Genomic DNA, 22,122 nt, shown 5'->3' with positions numbered 1-22,122 from the left:
CTTTGTTGTGTAAAAGCTTGGTCCCTTATTCCTTATTTATTTATCGTTTTTGGTGGTGTCGAACCTAGGATAATTCGAAGTATTTACGTAAGGCCCCTACAACTTCGACACAACGGTGTTTTACTGAATATATTTCTGTTACACGAGGCCCGAATTCAGTATTAGCCGTACATGAGGTGACAATGTGACACCCAGCAGAATTGTATATTTGCACCAAATGCCCTAAATATTTGCTATCATGTCACCCCTATACTGTCATTCCCATTTATTGCTGCAATAACTTATTGACACATTGTTACATTGGACATTCATTTCACCGTTACCATATCATCATCACACTCCAGTCCTTAAACTTCCGTATTGCCTCCATACCTAAAGGTCAGAACAAAGGCCACGTGGATACACCACTTCTCACGGGAACTTACCTGAATATCGCGGTACCATCCCGACAGGTACCGCGACATGTATGCGGAATTACTGCAGTGCGTTTGCGGAATTAACACGTCAAACTTGCGGTATTAATGTGGTAGGTTTGCGGAATTACCGTGGAACGTTTCCGGCACTGTACCGCTATACAATTCAAGCACCTGTGAGCAGTAGTGGATATGCAACTTGAGTAACCCCTCTCTATTCCAACAGAACCTGATTGCACATTCGTTTGCCACATGTGATATTTGACATCAGGAATGTAATGCAGAAATTCTGCCAATATGATACAGTCTCAAGTCTACTTACATACACATTCAGTGTCAGCCAATATGCAAAGTTAAAAACGTATACATTTTCAGAGACACTACATAAAATAAAAACAGTTTACGTGTATTTGGGTTAAATACCGATAAATTGAAGATTTTTTTGTGAAGATGATTATAACATCATTATCTGATCTGGTTTACTATTATCATTAGTATCCTTTATCACTTAATACACTCAGTCTTGAATGTACTTTTTTAGCTACTCCGATACTCGGGAAACGCCTGTGTCTATAGGAGGCCCGGGCTTGATAACCCGTATCAGACCTGCGACCTGACAACTCTGTATCAGTCTGGGAAGTTCTGCACTCAATAGGCTTGACGTATTGGCCCAAACATCGTACTGCAATATATCGCAATACGGCGAGCTGTATTGTGATACACATTGCAATACATGTTTGGACCAAAATTACATATAGTTGTACTGTTCAAATAGTACATCTTCATTCAATAATCCAGACTCCAGATTGCGAGATGGGTAGTATGGATAAACGAGACCATCATCAATATGGAATGTAAATGTAAACAGCGTTAAGCGTGTGCTGTTGACATGGTTGATAGGTACCCTGACATCCTAATGTCTCAAGAGAGTAGATATATTTTATGTAATTATATATTAATTCTTCTGTGACTGTACTGGAAATGTCAATACACAATGGTAGTATTGCGATACGCGTATTGTTGACGGCCGTAGTGCAATACCGGTTTACCGGGTATACTGCACACCCTTAGCACTCAACGTCATGGAACATGTATGACGTCACAATAGAAGATGTCATCATTTATTCGACGACGTCATGTGGCCGGCGAATCATTTGATTTACGATGTCTGGTGAACGTCCTCTGCTTTTCTGTCCTCAAGAATAATTGAACTCGACTCTTTAATCATCTTCCCGGGGCAAGGGAGTTAACTGACTGAAAAAGTCCAGTTCCGAACAAGGCTGGAATATCTGGGCTCGGTCGTAGCGCCACCAGTGACTATTACGAGTTAATTCCCTTAAATGTCCCTCCTGTTGATCAATCAGATTCCACCTCTCATGTCATTTGCATATGTCTTAAACAAAATGGCGGCGCACAGTCAAGACGATCTGATTATCAACATCTGTTTTGTAATAAAAAGGGTCTTACATCGCGAAGTGCATCTAATCACATGAGTACCTTGATTAAAAACATGAAAAGATTTAGAAAATATCTGTCGACACCCAGTTGACGGTATACATGCTTTGTAAAATTTGCAATCGACCGAAATCTGCACGGCAGTTTTACGCATCTGATGTCGATTCCGTTACGCGATTTTAACTACGCATAGACTCTCTTGTCCAGCCAAAACATAATTCCACAATAGGCTAGTTTGGCAAGGGTGGAAACTGGACTGTTAAACTCATTTAACCCCTTTGCCTTGGTAAGATGGTCTTTAATATATAATTGCAACGATCGTGAAAACGTGAACACGAAAAGTAATACTGATGTTGATGTGAAAATGTTTAAAGGTTAGCTGATGACAGAAGGCGGGGAGAGGGACAATTTGGAAATCGACGAGAAAACTATTAATCACTATATGGTAAGATGTTTCATGACAGTATAAAGTGATAAATATATTATGACCTAGCGGCCTCGGCTAGATATGGATGATACGGGGCATGATATGGAAAACAGAGGTGATAATCTCCGCGTATATCTCAGATAGGCAGAGGAAACCATGAATATCAAAGCAACAAGGAACTGCCTGCTCGTTAGCCTATACAGTTCATCTGATGCTTGCTGTCTCAGCATAAGCTCACATCGGGAACTGATGATCCTTAAGAATCTCCTTTATCCCCGTCGATATGGCTAGACAGTGATAATGGACTCACAATCAGACATGCATAATGCAAGTGATACAGAGTTACATTGATACCCTACGAGGCCGGTGGTGGGAGCTGGTTCTGGGTCTGTAAGAAACTGGATACTTTGTCTGGGTGCTCACACCCTTGTACACGCAAAGGCATACAGACTTACATTGATATCCTATTAGATCAGAGGTAGGAACTGGTCTGGTTCCGCATGAAACTGGACCTTTTGTCTGTGTACTCACAGCCCTTGTACATGCAAAGGCATACAGAGTTACATTGATGCCCTACTAGGCCGGTGTTAGGAGCTGGTTCTGTGTCCGTATGAAACTGGATCCTTTGTCTGTGTACTCACAGACCTTGCACATGCAAAGGTGTACAGAGTTACATTGATATCCTACTGGGCCGGTGGTAGGAGCTGGTTCTGTGTCCGTATGAAACTGGATCCTTTGTCTGTGTACTCACAGACCTTGCACATGCAAAGGTGTACAGAGTTACATTGATATCCTACTGGGCCGGTGGTAGGAGCTGGTTCTGTGTCCGTATGAAACTGGATCCTTTGTCTGTGTACTCACAGACCTTGCACATGCAAAGGTGTACAGAGTTACATTGATATCCTACTGGGCCGGTGGTAGGAGCTGGTTCTGTGTCCGTATGAAACTGGATCCTTTGTCTGTGTACTCACAGACCTTGCACATGCAAAGGTGTACCGAGTTACATTGATATCCTACTTGACCGGTGGTAGGAGCTGGTTCTGTGTCCGTATGAAACTGGATCCTTTGTCTGCGTACTCACACCCCTTGTACATGCCAAGGTGTACCGAGTTACATTGATATCCTACTTGACCGGTGGTAGGAGCTGGTTCTGTGTCCGTATGAAACTGGATCCTTTGTCTGCGTACTCACACAAAGGCATATCCGAGTTACAAAGGCATATCCGAGTTACATTGATATCCTATAAGGTCGGAGGTAGGAGCTTATTCTGGGTCTGTATGAAACTGGATCCTTTTCTTGGTACCATCAGCCATAACACATGCAAAGCACACATTGTTACATTGATACACTACTAGGCCGGTGGTAGGAGTTGGTTCTGGTTCTGTATGAAACTGGATCCTTTGTCTGCGTATTATTGTACCATTGCCAAGCATACACTGGTACAATGATACCCAACAAGACCACCTGTACCGGGGTTTATGTTGTAACAACTACTATGTGGTTCGCTGGTTCACTGGTACAAATTCTAAATGACAGATGTATCCATAGGACTAGAAGAACAAAGACAAGTTCAAGGGTGTTCTAATATATGTCATTGTAAAGACCATTATGACATAAATGCTTTAGTTTCTATTGCTAGTTGTTGTTTCATAGAAACAAAAAAACGTTAACGCATCAGAACAACCAGTCAACCATCCTCCACTGGGCGTCATAGGCAGTACAGAGAAACCCTTATGAATGGATCACTGAAAACCATGGATGATACCAAATGTTCGCGAAAAGGGCAAGCACGTCCCGCTCCACCGGCAGAACCCATCACTCACACTACCCGCAAACATTAGCAAGTATTTGTTGCCTGTTGCTGCACAGCAGGACTCCCGCCATAACGAATGTCCTTTCTAAAAAATATACAACTGGAAAAAAAGAGTTAAGCATCTCTTGCTGTATATTTCCATATTGAATATTCATTTAATTTTTTTGTATCATGTAGGTTTGGAAGAAACACATTTGATTTTGTTTGTGAAATGTCATACCTTTATTATGCTCAAAAGTACCACCCTTTCAGCAGGACTCTAATCTAAGACATTTTTGAAAATTGGCATATGAGGATGTTCCCATAAGATACACGGAAGTTCAGCGGAAAGGTTAAAAATAAATAACAAAGATAAAGGGTGGTGAATAACTTATATCAAAGTATATATTTATCAATATTCAACATCATTCAGGTACAATGGTGCCATGCTATACCGAGTCCAGTAGAAGCTTGTAGTGTCAATACCCAACATGCTTACCAATGTCATAAACGCCTGGCGTCATCTTGTGTGCAGTGAATCATGTCCAGTGACATTTATTCATTCCTGTTGCCTGCAGTTGGCTGATAACCCGAAAGGTGCGATTTTCATCATATCGGTGGCACTCGTTTTGCATTAATCTATAGAAATGTGTCGCATGTGGTTCCATTATTTCCATATTTATAATATTAATATTACATTTGTCAGAACGCTCTTTGACTATTTAAAAACGATTTAGTGTTGTCCTATTCATAGATCGTGGATGATGTCATGTGTTAGAGGTTGTTCGTGTTGTCATATGTGAAGCACAGCTTTGAACATTTCAATAACAAATAAATCTCATTGCTGGGACTTTGATAACGATCTAGATGGGCCACCCCCGGGTCGAGTGGATAGAGCGACTGTTTGAGAGCGGAAGGTCGGTGGCGCAACCCCTTGGCGGCGTCATACCAAACAACGTTAAAAGATAGTGCCTACTGTTTCCCTGTCTGCGTTCGACATCAAGGGGGAAAACGACTGGTCGACTCGGAGTCAGTATAATATGTTTGAGTGGGGTATTCATGGAAAACTGCGGCATGGTATCTCAGCGGGCTATCACTATAAAACCGGCATCAGCAACAAACACGTGCATGCACGTCGCTATAAATGTGCAATCATTTTGAACACACTGTTTTCATCCCACATCACCGTTCGAGACGTGAAGTCCTATGGATGGAACTGGACCTAATGAGATGTTACTGTGCATAGAGGTCCTCCGGGACTGATCATTTGCTGTATGCAAAACAGGCTGTTTTACATTCCCAACCGTTGGAATGGCTTTGGCATGTTAAGCGTTCAAGGACTGTACAGTGCAGCATTTTGTCGCTCAAGTGCATAGCGGGAAACTTTGCACAATTTCATGTTTTGAAAAAATAGACATGTATATTTCATGATAGAATTGCATTATTCCGTAAATGTCAACTTGGAACAGAAAAAAATAGTGTAATGTTTACGATGTATGAGCTACTGCAATAAGTTATAATAAGGTAATAAGAAGAGAACCATTATTTCAGGCAAATCTATAGCACCTTTGGTGTGTAGGGAATTTCAAGTCGGGTTCAGGAATGCATGGGTAATGGAAGCTATTGCTTAATGGCATTTTTACGCACCCTGCCTTCGCTGTTGTTATTTAGAGAAATCGTACTGGGATTTAAGCGTCTATAATAATATACAAGACGCATGCAATGCGATGCAATGACGAATGATGTGGAATGGTATGAAAAGGAGAAAGGTGATGAAGAGATGGTATGAATATGAGCAAGGTGGTTAAGGAATGGTATATTGTGGAGCTAGGCGATAAATGAATGGTATAACATAGGACCGAGAATATGAAGGGATGTATGGAGGGGAGAAAGAATATGAAGGAAGGAGTGTATAGAGGGGTGCGCGATTGTGAAAGAATGTATGGAGGGGAGCAGGATATGAAGGAAGGAGTGTATGGAGGGGAGCAGGATATGACGGAAGGAGTGTATGGAGGGGAGGAAGAATATGACGGAAGGAGTGTATAGAGGGGTGCGCGATTGTGAAAGAATGTATGGAGGGGAGCAGGATATGAAGGAAGGAGTGTATGGAGGGGAGCAGGATATGACGGAAGGAGTGTATGGAGGGGAGGAAGAATATGACGGAAGGAGTGTATAGAGGGGTGCGCGATTGTGAAAGAATGTATGGAGGGGAGCAGGATATGAAGGAAGGAGTGTATGGAGGGGAGCAGGATATGACGGAAGGAGTGTATGGAGGGGAGGAAGAATATGACGGAAGGAATGTATGGAGGGGAGGAAGAATATGAAGGAAAGAGTGTATGGAGGGAGGTACGAATATGAAGGAAGGAATGTATGGGGAGGGGTGCAAGAATATGAAGGAAGGAGTGTATGGGGAGGGGAGCAAGAATATGAAGGAAGGAGTGTATGGGGAGGGGAGCAAGTATATGAAGGAATGTATGGAGGGGAGCAAGAATATGATGGAATGGTAATACTGAGAGCAAGATGATAAAGGAATGATACCCATAGGATCAACGTGATAAAGACTGGTATGGAACTAAGTGATACATGAAATAGGTGAAGAGGACCAAGATAATGAAGGCAATGTATGATCAAGGAAGAAGCTATAAATAAAATGACGCAAATAGGACCAGGATTATGAAGGAATGGTATATATGGGTGGGAACATAACCCAGATACAGTGAGAGAACCACATTGTATAGTAAATATCCAGAAGTCAATTGGCTATAGGGTGCATCAGTGTTATATATATTGTACAGTAGTATGTAATGACTTCAGTACGATGTACTGACGTACATGTATCAAGCACATGGTGATACAGTTGCCGCAAGATGCATTGATATAGGTTATGGCATGTATATATATATAACGTCAAGGCCAGAGAATTATCCACCGAAACGGATTCCATTGGGCATAAAAGTCAAAATGGCGTGACAAGTGTATGAAAGGATCGCTGAAAATCAGGGGTGATGGGGTAGCCTAGTGGTCAAAGCGTTCGCTCGTAACGTTGAAGACATGGGTTCGATTCCCCATTTGGGTACAATTTCTGGTGTCGCCCGCCGTGATATTGCTGGAATACTGCTAAAAGCTGTGAAAAACCAAACTGACTCACTCACAGAGCATGTTATGAGGCGTAAGACATGCAGGGTTATGACACTGTCAGCAAACGTCAAGCAGGGTGTACCACTAATGAGTGCAATGCGATCTTACGGTATGACGAACTGGTGCGTACGCAACAATGTTTGTTTGTCGTTTAACGCTGACACTCAACAACATTCCAGCTATATGACATAAACAGTCGAGTCTGGATCAGACAATCCAGTGATTGATATCATGAACATCGACCAACACAGTTGGAATACGATGACATGCATCAACCAAGTTAGCGAGCGTGACCACCCGATCCCGTTAGTCGCCTCTTACGATGAAGACCTATTCTAATCTTCACCGGTTGTACGCAAGGATGAGTGCAATGTAATGCTGTTACGGACTGCACTGTGGACATATGGACGCCCAAATTGAAACTCGAAACTTCAACAGGCGTAAGTCGACTTTTCCAGATTTCATTAAACCCCATTACATTACAATATCTACAGATGGATCTCTCGCGGGAGTTTTTAACCACCATTGTTCAATGGTGCCAGCAACTCGAATAAGGTTCACTTGCGATCTTGAATAATTCAGACGATGACTCGTGTTAATAATCCTGATTACAATCGCGTTGCAAAGCTTTTTCAGACAGAAAATGTTGAACAACGCTGGCCTTCCTGATGTTCCATTGATGTTTGAGAAGAATTGACACAAGGGACGCTCGCTGTAGTCTTAGTGCTTTCTGATCAGTCAGCGTAACGATGCATGCGGTAGCAATGGAATTTATAGAATCGACCCTTGTGTGTTTTCAATCGCCAAAAAGCCCTATATCAAGAGCGTAGGCTAAATGGTCCACATGCCTTTTGGGAAATAGCCAGATTTAACATCACGCGTTATCATAACTATTCAATGACTGGTCACTGTGAGATTCTCGGCATCGGCTATTCTTACAGATCGTGTGCGTGCGTGCGTGCGGCGTGTGTGTGTGCAAATGATAGTAAATTCTGTAATTTTGATACCACAATTGAAAAGTTTCCTAAGGATTTTACAATTCAGATTGAAAATTGCAAAATATTAATTCTCAGTATATTCTGCGAATAGTTTATAACATTTTACACCCGAATGTCGTTTGTCCTAGCGTATGTGTTTTCCTATTTGAGATACCAGTTGTGTCAAATAACACCTGAAAGTCTGGTATCTCTTTATTCCTATGAGACATTTCTTCCGCTTGGATACCCTTCCGCGTAAAAAAGACCGTTATGAATATTTGATAAGCGCTTGCGACGAGAAATCTATTTCTTGTAACTGTTCAAAACTCGACAGAAATACTCTTCAGAATTTTCGCTAATTAAAAATTCGCTAACAAGTATTTCACGTCGCCTAAGTTTATTAATCATTCACCATTGCTCATGGTTTAACGACTCTAAATCTCCTTTTAATTTTTTAACACGGCGTCTTAAATAAATTAAATTCAAAGGTGTGAAATTGAATTTAAGCAGTAAAACGTGTGAATGTATCAGAGACATTAATTACTTTAATCAATCACAGAGTTGGCAAGGCTTTAGGGTGTAACGTTTTAACATGGTCTTTGTATGAATCATTTTAAATTACTAGCTTTCTGTTTTGTTAAATCACTTTTTGAGGCGTCAAATTTAGGAAATCCTTCTTGCCGTCTGATCAATAACAACAAATCCTGCGTTAATGAAATCAATAAACTTTAATTCCAATTTATAAATGTAACTAGAAAAAAAAATAACAACCACAGTTTTCTAATCCAAGTTGTCCTGCAATGCTATTTCGCAGAGTAACAAAAATCCATTTAATTACACTTTTTTAAAAACCTAGTCCAATTATACCTGGCAACTAGTGCCACTCCTCCCTGATATCCCTCTTGGGGGTTCTTGGTTAGAATTAGTCCTCAGCAATCTGTGCTTCTGAAGGCGGCGGAATGGATCGAGTGGTCAGGCTCGGGTGCCTGGTTAATTGCGTGTCATCGTACCCTGACGGCGTGGAGTGTTGCTCATAATATCAATCACTGTATTGTTTATTTCAGATTCAATTATTTACACGACTCTGCTATATGATATGGTGTTAAACAACAACAAACTCTCTGACAGTCTCACTTGCAAACAAGAGGTAACAAACGGGATCGTGTGGTCAAGCCAAATTACATGACAGCGTATCCCAATTACGTAGATCGATGTTCTTGATGCCAACCACTGGATTGTCTGGTCTAGACACGATTATTTCCAGACTACCGGAACATAGGTGGAACATTGCTGAGTGCGGCGTTAAACAACAACAAACAAACAAACAAACAAACAAAAAAGCACCATTGATTGGCGAATTCTCACAGAATTCTTACTTTTCCCCAGTCACGGTCTTCACCTATTATCTGCATCCATTAAAGTTAAATGCCGGTTCATAGAGTTCAATTTCTGATCGACAGATACAACGCTTCATTGGATGTAGCTGGTCCATTCAGGTTAAACAAACACAGGCACAAGTAAACAATTTACAACCCGCCGGGAGGGTTAATTTTATCTTCTGAACAAATAATTACCACATTGACTACACATGCACAGCTGCTAGAATATTCTAGGGACGGTGGGGTTGCTTAGTAGTTAAAGCGTTCGCTCGTGCAGACCTGGGCCCTGTTCCTCAAAGCGATCTTAGCACTACGATGATCGTAAGCCAATGTTAGAGTATGGGACTTACGATGACCTGAGGAACGGGACCCTGGTTTCGATTCCCCACATAAGTACAATGTGTAAAGCCTATCTCTGTTGTCTCCCACCTTGATAGTGCTAGAATACTGCTAAAGGCGTCATAAAACCATACTCACTCACTCACTCGAACATTCTGCCAGTTATCAAGACGTGATACACCCGAGTACACGTAATTCTATGCAATTCAAGGATTTGAATATTTGGAAAGTAATTTGTTCTTCTCACACATTCATATCCATAATTATTGCAATGATAACGCCTTAACGATATAAACATTTAGTAAATTATTCATTCTGATGTTATAACAAAATTAATAACCTCTTTAAACATGTTTTAACGTGACAAAAAGGTGGTAAATGATATGACGAGCATAACTGATGATCAATATCACGTCTTCAAGGAATAAAATGAATACCATATTCTTTAATTACGTGTACTATCATCATTAACAATCAATTACCCACTAATGTACAAACGTGAATATTTATGCCATTGCTGATAGCACCATACGGACTAAGAGGTACGTCAAAAAACCACGTCAAAAAATGAATAAGACTACCGTTAATTAAACATTTGATCAAAGCACTATAGGACTTCAGATTAGTTTCAGTTCATGTTAAACGAGTTACAGAAGCATTTGAGATGTATATATGTTCTTCATCCAAAATGAATGCATAATGCATTTGAACATCAGCATAAAGGTTACAAAGATGCAGATGACATGAGGCACATTTCAAACCCTATCCGATAAGACATAATGGGAGAGTGTGGCATAGAATATCAAAGTACCAATAGACCAAGCCTACAAAGAAGGCATTCGGTCATCGCCTGATCCGTGACGTGATCGTTGTAGGTCTTAACGTCATAGACACAAATGCCAATATTTTGACCTGCTCTCCTGGCCCAGACAAGTCAGGAAGGCAATATCACAAGACAAATGAAACGTACGTGTATCAAAGTTGATGTGCTGATTTCAACGTGACCTTCCTCTGATATATCAACCATCGGGTTTCGTTTGTTGCGCACGTTCTGGTATTTTACAAATAGTGTTTTAAAATCATGACTTCCTCACAGAACCCTTGAACCACACTAAAACCACTAACTATATTCTTACACGTGGAGATGTATGGTAACATCAACTATTTCTAAAGAATAAAAACAATCGCTTCAGAAACAACAATTTCAGAGTACCATTTCATTAAAAATATTACGTCAACACCAAAGAACAAACTGGCTCCACTACCAGTCGAAACAGATCACAGTCAAAGCAGCGGTGAACACTATAGGTATAGACCATTGGATATCAGTGAGGACACAGGTGATCGAGGAACGGGTATGCATGTCCTGCCCTACAGGTAGCACCCACCACTTACACAACTTGCATAAAGAAGTTGCGTTCGTTGCAGTGATGTATGGATGTAGGTATTTATGTCGATACTCTACCAACTGCTGTTTTATCTTTCATGTGGCAGTGATTCAATATATGAGTGAGTGAGTGAGTTTGATTTTACGCCGCTTTTAGCAATATTCCAGCAATATCACGGCAGGGGGCACCAAAAATGGGCTTCAAATATTGTACCCATGTCGGGAATCGAACCCGGGTCTTTGGCGTGACGAGCGAACGCTTTAACCACCAGGCTACCCTACCGCCTCCACACTATTCTGGAAGTGATTTATTACAGCTGAATCAGCTCCTTTAAAGGACTATACACTCTGTGTGTCATTGTTTGCATTAGAGAGTGTATTGTTGTCATGCCTCTTGGAGTTACATATTCGTGCAGCAGATACAGCATAGTGTTAATACAAGAGTTTCCTTTCCAACCACTTTATATAACGAGCACATAACCATAGGTCAAGGGAGTAATGAAACAGTAAACGATAATATTTCCATATTGCTCTGAACATTCCCAAATTATACAAGAAATACAAGAAGGACGTACAGCAAATACTACCCAGCAAATATATTAAATCAAACTGGTTTCGGAAGGAAATAAAATACTCCGTTTTATGCATGAATCAATTCAACCCAGACACAGTGTCAGTGTAAAGTGAATTCTGGTCCTGATTCCTGCATACTTCTGGTCCAATTACCATTAAGCCAGAAATATAATATTGACACACAACGAACTTCTATCATATGCATTAAGCAGACCAAATGTACACTGCAATAAAACAGGCCCATTCTACAATGTAAATCAATCGCTATGTAACGGGCACGGATTCAAGGCTGGCTTTGCTCAACGTTTCATGGCCGCCATATGCTGGGATTAACCTGTATTAGTGGCAGGGTTAGTTACAGTTCTGTGGTACGTGAAGTAAGCACACGCTGATAACTGATTTCAGTTCCGAAGTTAACGCTGTTCAATAATTCGAGGTTTTCGGTCTCGTTCTTGTTCAAAATGATTGCAGGCGCGGGGGTAGCCTTGTGGTTAAAGCTTCGCTCGTCACGCATTCCCAATATGGGTACAACGTGGAGCCTGTTTCTTGGGCCCTTCACCAGTTTATTGCTAGAATGTTGCTAACAGCAGCGTAAACCCATACTCAGTCAAAATTTGTTGTGCAGAATCACCTCCTTAAGGCAGACCCGTGAAGATCCGGGGTAGAATAGGTCTTCAGCAGCCCATGCATGGTGCAAGAGGCGACTAACGGGATCGGGTGGTCAGGCTCGCTAACTTGGTTGATGCATGTCATCGTATCCCAAATGCGTGGATCGATGCCCATGTTGTCAGTCACTGGATTGTCTGGTCCGGACTCGATTATTTACAGACCTCCTTCATATAGCTGGAATATTGCTGAGTGCGGTGTTAAACAAACAAACAAATACTTAAGGCATACCAGAATTTGATAATTGTGGATTCGAATCCCATATTCGCACAAATTAAGATTCTTGGTTTGTAAGCACCTATCACATGCACATGATATCATATAACTGAGCCGAAAACCCCGGGTTCGATTCCCAACATGGGTTACAATGTGTGAAGCCAAATTCTGGTGTCCCCCGCCGTGATATTGCTGGAATATTGCTAAAAGCGGCGTAAAATCAAACTCACTCATACAACTGAAATAATGTCCCAAGCGGTGTTAAGCCCGACTAACATGTTTCGTTGTGACCTTAGTCAACCTCTCGCAACCCTAGCCGAGCCCCTAATAGACATACTGGTATCCTTCGTGACGGAAATGGCTTGTTTTGAAATACATGTATTCAGTGAATAACAAACGAGGAATTAAGGATTATATGTCCTGAGTGAATGAATGGTATTAATCCCGAGGGACAGATAATCCGTAATTCTGAGTTTCGAATAGATTATTCCATATATTACTCATTCACATTCTAAGAGAGAATATGAATAAGATTTGTATGAAATGTCAACCCTACAGAAAAACTTCACTGAAGGCAGCCTCTTGTTCAGATGATGTAATGTAATCAGTTTGTGACGTCATGAACAAGGTATGTCGTCATGTCTTTTTCTCTGAAGCACTAGGACGTCATATGAATTCAATCAGTATGGAAAATCGCTAAGTGCAAAAAGTGGAAAATTATTCACGCCATTATTCTACCCTTATGGGTAATGAAGCTCCAAATGTTCCATGCGATTGTTGCCATCAGTGCATCCGAAGAAACAGTTGATTGTAATCCAACCCCGGGACAGTGGTCCTCAGTGAAGTATAATATGCTCCAGAATCAAACTACACTCAGATACATAGATTCATGTCGGTTTGACATGAGACTACATTTCGTGCCATTAACAGATCAGAGCACTGGCCGCCAAACAGTCAAGCAAGCCTTTATACTAAACACGAACAAGGCTGCAATATGGCTGATGCCATGTGGACTCAGCCACGACAACTTCTACTCCAGTTTAGGTGTAAAACTGACTCTAAGGCTACGCATATGTTGGTAATATATACTACCCAAAACAAGATAAAGAACACTCTTTTTTCATATGACTATAGTTAATCTGTCATGATGTTAAGTGAGTGAATATGGTTTTGCGCTGCTTTTAGCAATATTCCAGCAATATCACGGAGGGGGACACCAGAAATGGGCTTCACATATTGTACCCATGTCGGGAATCGAACCCGGGTCTTCGGTTTGATGAGCGGACGCTTTAACCACTAGGTTACCCCACCGCTCTAATCCGTCATGGGTATAGCGGATTAACTATAGTCATGTGAGAAGTGGACATGAAAGGTTAACAATAGTCATAAGAAAAAATCGGATGTTCTTCAACTTCTTTTGAGTAGCGTAATTAATACACTGACGGATAAGAAAATGAAGGGGTAGTGTGGTCCAATCTCCCTCTCCAAGATACCCCAGTGAAGGACGGGTTCTGCGGTAGAGTAGGACAGGCACACTTGCCCTTTCACCTGGTGTTATCTCTATTTTCTGGTGCTCCATTCATATGATTTTTATCAATATTTTTACTCCCTATGAAATCTGCTTCGGCAGATATCAAAACTTGATTGTTCTCTGACGTTTAGAATTCACACCAACCTGTCTCATTCACACTTGTGTTTTATGTGTCATGGTTGAGTACACCACCTACAAAATCCTGCCTGCGCCTCGGCCGCTTCCCAAATTTATGACCGAAAATGCCCATATGGAACCAAGTGGAACAGACCCTTTACCACCTCTCTTGCCATCGGATCCATATGCTGCGAAAACCCGGCTTACATTTTCAATGAGAATGTGTTATCACTGGTGGAGTGCTGTCCTGGGTTCTACCTATCTATTTAATCAATACCAGCAAATATACGTGACATGAATCACCAAACGCGGGCCTGGTTAGTCATCAGGTAGCCGGTTAATTGGTGCTAGATGAGTATGCTGGGACAAATATTGACTTAGGCCTAATCCATTCATAACATTGTATGCTTTAGGGCTCATTTCATTTTCCACAGAAAATGTTGTGCTCATCATAACAATTTCATGAAATATTTAATGCTGTGCCTTTGTCCAAGTGGAATGAAATCCAGGAAGACTGGCAACGAGGCATTATACCCAGATGTTACGTTGGTCCATTCATGATATTCTCTGCCCTTTGGTTAATTTAATAATTCTACAGAATTTTACATTTATGACTACAATTTAGTGAAATAACTAATGCTGTTCTTTGTTCAGAACATACTATACAGTTAGTATGACTCACAACGTAGTAATGTTTCTTGGATGTTGGACTATGTGAGGTTTCCTTGTATATCACTAACATGTTTTGTGTTCTGACGCCCACAAAATGAATACATCAAGATATGCGTTTGAATATCAAACATTTCGCTAGCTCAAACCAATAAATCATTAAAGATAATAGCATTTCAAAACGCAAATATTTGATCAAATCGCTAAAAATAAACGACAGGATTTGTCAAATGATCATCCCTAAACGATAACGCAAATTACGAATGTGTAATTGTCTATATAATAAGATCCAAGCAAGGCATATCAAATTAAATGTAATCGAATATGCAATTAATCCAATTACATACATAGATCTATCGTAGATACCACATGAGCACAATTATATAAACTTGTAATATTATTATGAAATTGAAAATGTTACTTTCTCGTCGCACCAAATGTGCTTTCAAACAAGGAATCTGATTACCAAGACGAAAATTGAAATGGATCAATCCCTCCCATATAGAATGCCTAAGGACATATCTATATCTGCAAAGCTGAATGATCCGAAATATGGTAAGATGCACATTCATACAAACGCAGAACGCTACAGACAAAATGTCCAAATTGCAAATAAAGAACTTCCTAGGTCTCTCTATGTTAAATGCCCTTCCCAGCGGAGCACAAGCCCCTCTCATAGTGAAGCAGCGCTGTATCTGCTGTTCCTGGACCGCGGTCTCACATGGACAAGTTACTATGGGACTTACCTGTGTGTCTGTGGATATAGTACGGTATGCTGGTCATTCCGCTGAAACCCATGGTATAAAAACACAACAGTCCAAACTGTATTAGATTCCATCGTGGAGGGTCAGTTTCCGTGCTTTCCGTCATTTTTTCCCTGTGAAAATATCCCTTATTCCAAAGATTCTCCAATATTTTGACAGTATCACTCGATACCAGTGCAGGCAGACGACAGTAGCCACTTGCTGCAGATGCCGCCACTGCGCATGCGCGGGAAGAGGCTCGCCGGCTTCAGGATGATAATTACGTGAATACCCAAGGGATAGAAACGTCACTGCGCGCGAAACCCTGGCAATCAATGGCAGAATCGACGAATTCTTCTGCATTTCTCGTGCATAGCAAAGGCATACGAGAGCGTGTTTAGCTTGTGAATGCTGAACGGTCTAATATCGATCCCAGACAATTGTTGGCGGGATGAAGTGTCTTGCTGGACCATTTGAGTCCCAGCATCGCTGATTTTGTCAAAGCAGAAGAATCTTCATCTTAACCAGGGGGCAATGGCGAGATATTAGACAGCAATCTTCATTTGAGAACAATGGGTCGTCTTCCCTTTAAAACCTTCAATCGTTATTTAGAAGATTGTATCTCTTGGAAAAAATGAAACATGTCATGCCTACCTAGGCTGTTGGTGTTGGTTTTGGTTCAATGAAATATTCAATTTTAGGAGAAATATTTCATCAAATATAAAAAACTGACATTTGAAAGGTAAAACAGTAAACAGAAAACTATCTTCGTGTGAAGAATATTTAAACAAGACTGTCCTTTACACTCCAGCCAGAGATTCAATCTAGAATACATCCCTTATTTTGTTCAAGTAGACTGCAGGGTAAAAGCAAGTATTGACTGGAAAATTATATTTGACACATTATTTGAAAACGTTACTAGATTGAAAACTGCTGCCTGTTGTGAGATGCTCAATTTGTGATACATGTGATATCGACTGTGATACCCATACACCACCATGGAATAACCATATCTTTCACAGCCATAATGCCATTTACGTCAAATGGAATCTGTTTCAGTTGATAAAGAAGGCTGGCTATTCTCTTATATTTATTCGACATTATAGCTGTTTTGTTATACTTAACAAATTATCAGCTAAAATACATCCTCGTGATTTACCGAATAACCGCTTGTGTGATCACTGAGGTCATTTTTTATTTAGCGTCAATGCACATTATTTTCTTACATTACCCTTTAGAGATAGATCATATTATGCGAACTACGCACTTTTCTTGGTGTCACTTAAAGAAACTCCCTTAAATCTTCCGAGAAAAAAGAATACAGTTGTTTTATTCAAAAGTCTTCTCGCATAACTCACTTAAGAGTTTACAAAAATAAACCCGCCATGCTATTGTCGTATTGAAATTCACTTTCACATAATTCTTTTAAAACGCACTCGCCATGCGACTGTCGACTTGAAATTCTGCTTCTACTCAAGAAAATCTTTGAGAGCGAAGATCTAAAACGTTCCGCACAGGAGAGCCAATTTATATGGATATTACAAAGCTGGCTCTACGATTTTAATGATCTAGGGCGACATTTCAACACCTTAAGAAGATTCGAAAACGCATCAGGATCAAACAGTTCGTAGGGAAATGATGCTTAGCTAGTTCTGAAACTGAGATGTTCTTGTCGCCAAGGGTCTTAGAGGCGTGTAGTGGTGGCTTTTACTACTCTTATACAAGTAGTCTAAGGTCACTTTTCAGAACACGGTCGGTTATGTTTGATGAACTGTAGTCATTAGTAGTCAAAGGCTGCGTATGCGTGAGGTCATTTTAAAACCAGTCCATTCAAACTCTCATTCTGAAAACATGCAGTCTATTAGTATTGTTCAGACATAATTATTTCACTATGATATGTTCAATTCGACTAATGTCGTGTTTAATGTCGGTTCCGACAAAGAATATTGCCATGTTTACTGTCGGGTTCAATAGCTAATAATGCCGGTTCCTATTCCTACCCTTGCCATGTTTAATGTCGGTTCCGATATCTAATAATGCCGTTTTTAATGTCGGTTTTGATGTCGAATAATGTGTTTAATGTCGGTTCCGATATCTAATAATGCCGTTTTTAATGTCGCTTTCGATGTCGAATAATGTGTTTATGTCGGTTCCGATATCTAATAATGCCGTTTTTAATGTCGGTTTCGATGTCGAATAATGTCGAGTTTAATATCGGTTCCGATATCTAATAATGCCGTTTTTAATGTCGGTTTCGATGTCGAATAATGTCGAGTTTAATATCGGTTCCGATACCTAATAATGTCGTATTTAATGTCGGTTTCAGTATCTTATAATCTGGTGTTTAATGTCGGTTTCGATACCTAATAATGTGTTTAATGTCGGTTTCGATGTCGAATAATGTCGAGTTTAATATCGGTTCTAAAACCTAATAATGCCGTATTTAATGTCGGTTTCAGTATCTTATAATGTGGTGTTTAATGTCGGTTCCGATATCGAATATTGCGGTTTTTAATGCCGGTTTCAGTATCTAATAATGTCGAGTTTAATATCGGTTCCAATGTCGAATAATGCCGTGTTTAATGTCGGTTCCAATGTCGAGTAATGCCGAGTCAAATATCGGTTCCGAATACGAAAAATGCTGTAATTGATATCGATTCTGATATGGTTGTCGAATAGTAACTTAGGAATGGGACGTAATGTTTGATTTAGCAAATTTACTTCACATGTTATCAACATAGTCTTGTTGCGGTTTCATTGCGATGACTACAAAACGTCTGCCTGCATCAACAGACGAATGATAATAGAACGCTCATGCGAATGATGTTGGAACTGCATTGTAGAGTGAGTGAGTGAGTGAGTGAGTGAATGAGTGAGTGAGTGAGTGAGTGAGTGAGTGAGTGGAGCTTAACGCCGCTGTGATTAGTTTTTCAATTGAATCACAATTTGTCGGACTGATATGGGAGGGAATACCAAAGTGATGCAGATCTCAGACGAAACCCACGAGTACCGGTAAAGTGCTGACCTACCCACAAACAATCCGGGCGAACTGTGAAGCGAACCCACTATAATGGATTCCTGGCACCCCTCAGTGCCTTACCGTGCCACCCACGCCCTTTGAATCATGAGCCAGCTTGTGGTGATTGGTTGGGGTGTTCTCTCTTTGCCAGCAGCTATTGTCCTATTGGGACTCAACCCAAAAAAGTACTAAATCTGTACTTTACTAAGAAAGTGTTATCCCAAATATAACATTAGTTACATTTGACCACTTTCTAAATGGCATTGTGTATTCATAGCTATTGTCCTAGTTTAAAAATCAGTAGCCCGTGATAATCCCTACAACAATGGGGATTAACACTATAGACTGTTTCACTTTCACTGACTGACTATAGCCAGACTACAGCCTGTCTCATCAATGAGCTCAGATAGTCAGAACAGGCTATAGCTGGCAAGTCACTGGACCGTACAAGTTAATCTCCCCAGCCTGCTGGCAAAGTGAGAGTAAACCGTTTTGTTGTTGCATATGACTTAATACAACAGGTCGCGAAGAAGCGCAAATGTAATATTTTGGTAAAGTGTTAATTCTGGAAAATGGAGAAGAGCAACCGCCAAAAGCCACGTCCAACAAGATTATTGTATCCACAGCGATGATCAACAACTATAACCAACACCAGAGTCGGTGTGGGTAAAACTCCAGGTATTTAGATACATTTTATATCAATCATCATAAGGCTATATCAATAATCCATGGGTGTCGTTCACACCAGCAGACCGTAGTGACGGAGAGACGTGATGGTCTAAGTCAGCGCACACTAAGAGGCGATGAATGGTTAAACCCCGAAAACGGACTGTATTTAACCTTTTGTAAAAGAAAGAAAGATTGCCACAGTTTGAAACGGTGATCTTTTTTATGTTATCAAAGCACTGGCCGCCGACTCAACGAGAGAGAGAGAGAGAGAGAGAGAGAGAGAGAGAGAGAGAGAGAGAGAGAGAGCGACCCTGGCACCACACACACGCGGTAATTACACGTTGTGACTTGTCACGAACTGCTAATTTTGAATCAATTTCTAAATCATTTCTTGAACTATGATTAAAGTTCAATTTTAACTATAAATGTCTTTTAACATTACAGAAAATGTCACCTTTCCTGTACCTGTCAATTCTAATAAGGCATTGGATAAACATTGCTGATATTACCAACTCAATTTATCATGCAATATTCAAATTGTAGCAACGAGTATTACAGTTGTCAATCAATTAATTACGCAATTATCATCCAGTCGTTGACTATTACCAATGCTGTTCCGTGTAACGGGAATTTCAACGTTTTTTCACAACGATGATAATCACAAATTACCAGCAAGTATTATTGATTTTTTATTCTATGGATTACTAACTGTAATTCAGTTCACGTTTTCACGCGTAGCAAGAACTGTCAAAATGACAGCCATTCCAACCAGTTGTCAAGTACAGTTATGGGACAAATGGCAGCTGATGAACGATATGAGATTATATGGAAAAAGATGGCAAGCGAGCGTTAAATGGCCCAACGCTTATGACCTCTTGGTGACCTTGGTAAACGTCAACGTCAGAAGTGCAGATGTAACGAGTTGTTTTAGCATATTTGGTTTTTTTTGTAAATAATAAATTAATCGATAACTTTAAAAAAGTATTATGGTTGAATTAATAGATAAAGAAGTGGTTGATATTTTCATCAATCGTTAATGTATCAATAATGATGAGCTAATTAGGTTTAGACGCATAACGATGATGATAGATGAAGGAGATAGACGGGAAGAATATTGAGTTAATGAGTTAATATTTAACGTCACATCGGCAATACTTCAACCATATAGTGCGGAAAAAAACAAAAGAAAAATGTTGAAAAAGAAAGACGGAAGAAAATATACTGTCGGGTAAAAGAAAGTATACATCCATGTTGATGGTGGCAACAAACATGAAATGATTATTCGATGACGATGTATTTAAAGCGGCTGCAATAGTTTGGGATCTCACGTTTGCAGTGTTTTGGCGACTGTTTTCAGCCTAGTAACGTTTTGATCACGTTCGTAATATTTTAGTCAAGTCTTTTAGAGACTTTCTTTTGCCGGGCAGCTTGTAAAAAATAAAGAGACTAGTTCATGGATGTTTAGAATATTCAGATGTGTAAATGATTTGTGTTTGTTTGTTTGTTTGTTGTTTAACGCCTCACTCAGCAATATTCCAGAATCTTAATAAGTGCGAATGTTGGATTCGAATCCACAATTATAAAATTCTGGTATGCCTTAAGTATTCGTTTGTTTGTTTGTTTGTTTAACGCCGCACTCAGCAATATTCCAGCTATATGGCGGAGGTCTGTAAATAATCGTGTCTGGGCCAGACAATCCAGCGACTGACATCATGAGCATCGATCTACGCATTTGGGATACGATGACATGCATCAACCAAGTCAGCGAGCCTGACAACCCGATCCCGTTAGTCGCCTCTTTCAGCAAGCATGGGTTGCTGAAGACCTATTCTCAACCCGGATTTTCACGGGTAAAACAGGATATCTAGACCAGCGTTAGTCGCCTCTTACGACAAGCATAGTCAACTCTTACGGCAAGCATGGGTTGCTGAAGACCTACTCTACCTCGGACCATCACGGGTCAAGTGAACGAATGAATTAGAGAGTGAGTGAGTAGACTGTTGAATACGAACCGTTTTCCACGTGACGTAGACATGTGCGACGTAAGAGTGTGTACAAACATTGAAACGCATTGAGTGAGTGAGTGAGTATGGTTTTACGCCGCTTTTAGCAATATTCCAGCAATATCACGTCGGGGGACACCACAAATGGGCTTCACACATTGTACCCATGTCGGGTCTTCGGCGTGACGAGCGAACACTTTAACCACCAGGCTACCCGACCGCCCCGAAACACATTGAAGCCGCTTTAGAGCGAAATCCTAATTACCTAGTGTCGAGTTGTCCGTGGTCTGAGATCTATCGCGATATTAGCGTCCTGTTCTGACCTTAGTGTCGATATTAGATCATGGAATTGATAATAAACCAAGGTGTCGATACTAGGTATTAGTGTCGATATTAGATCATACAATCGATATTAGACCAAAGTGTCGATATTCGGTATAAGTGTCGATATTAGATCATGGAATTGATATCAGACCAAAATGTCGATGCTAGGTATTAGTGTCGATATTAGATCATGGAATTGATAATAAACCAAGGTGTCGATACTAGGTATTAGTGTCGATATTAGATCATACAATCGATATTAGACCAAAGTGTCGATATTCGGTA

General features: G+C 40.4%; 1 protein-coding gene across 1 annotated transcript in view; it reads right to left on the bottom strand.

The window, feature by feature from the left end:
- LOC139452524 (sodium- and chloride-dependent transporter XTRP3-like) overlaps positions 1-16,063 on the bottom strand; it is an 81,024-nt gene extending 64,961 nt beyond the window's left edge. Inside the window, exon 1 of the mRNA XM_071234033.1 lies at positions 15,826-16,063. Within this exon, the coding sequence (XP_071090134.1) occupies positions 15,826-15,949 (124 nt within the window). The 5' untranslated portion in view covers positions 15,950-16,063. The remainder of the gene's footprint in view (positions 1-15,825) is intronic.
- Between the last annotated feature and the right edge of the window lie 6,059 nt (positions 16,064-22,122).

The sequence above is a fragment of the Haliotis cracherodii genome, unplaced genomic scaffold (genome assembly GCF_022045235.1).
Source record: "Haliotis cracherodii isolate W230 unplaced genomic scaffold, xgHalCrac1.p SCAF_9, whole genome shotgun sequence".
Classification (NCBI taxonomy): domain Eukaryota; kingdom Metazoa; phylum Mollusca; class Gastropoda; order Lepetellida; family Haliotidae; genus Haliotis; species Haliotis cracherodii.
The sequence above is the reverse complement of the archived record's forward strand: the minus strand, read 5'-3'. Positions and strand labels throughout refer to the sequence as shown.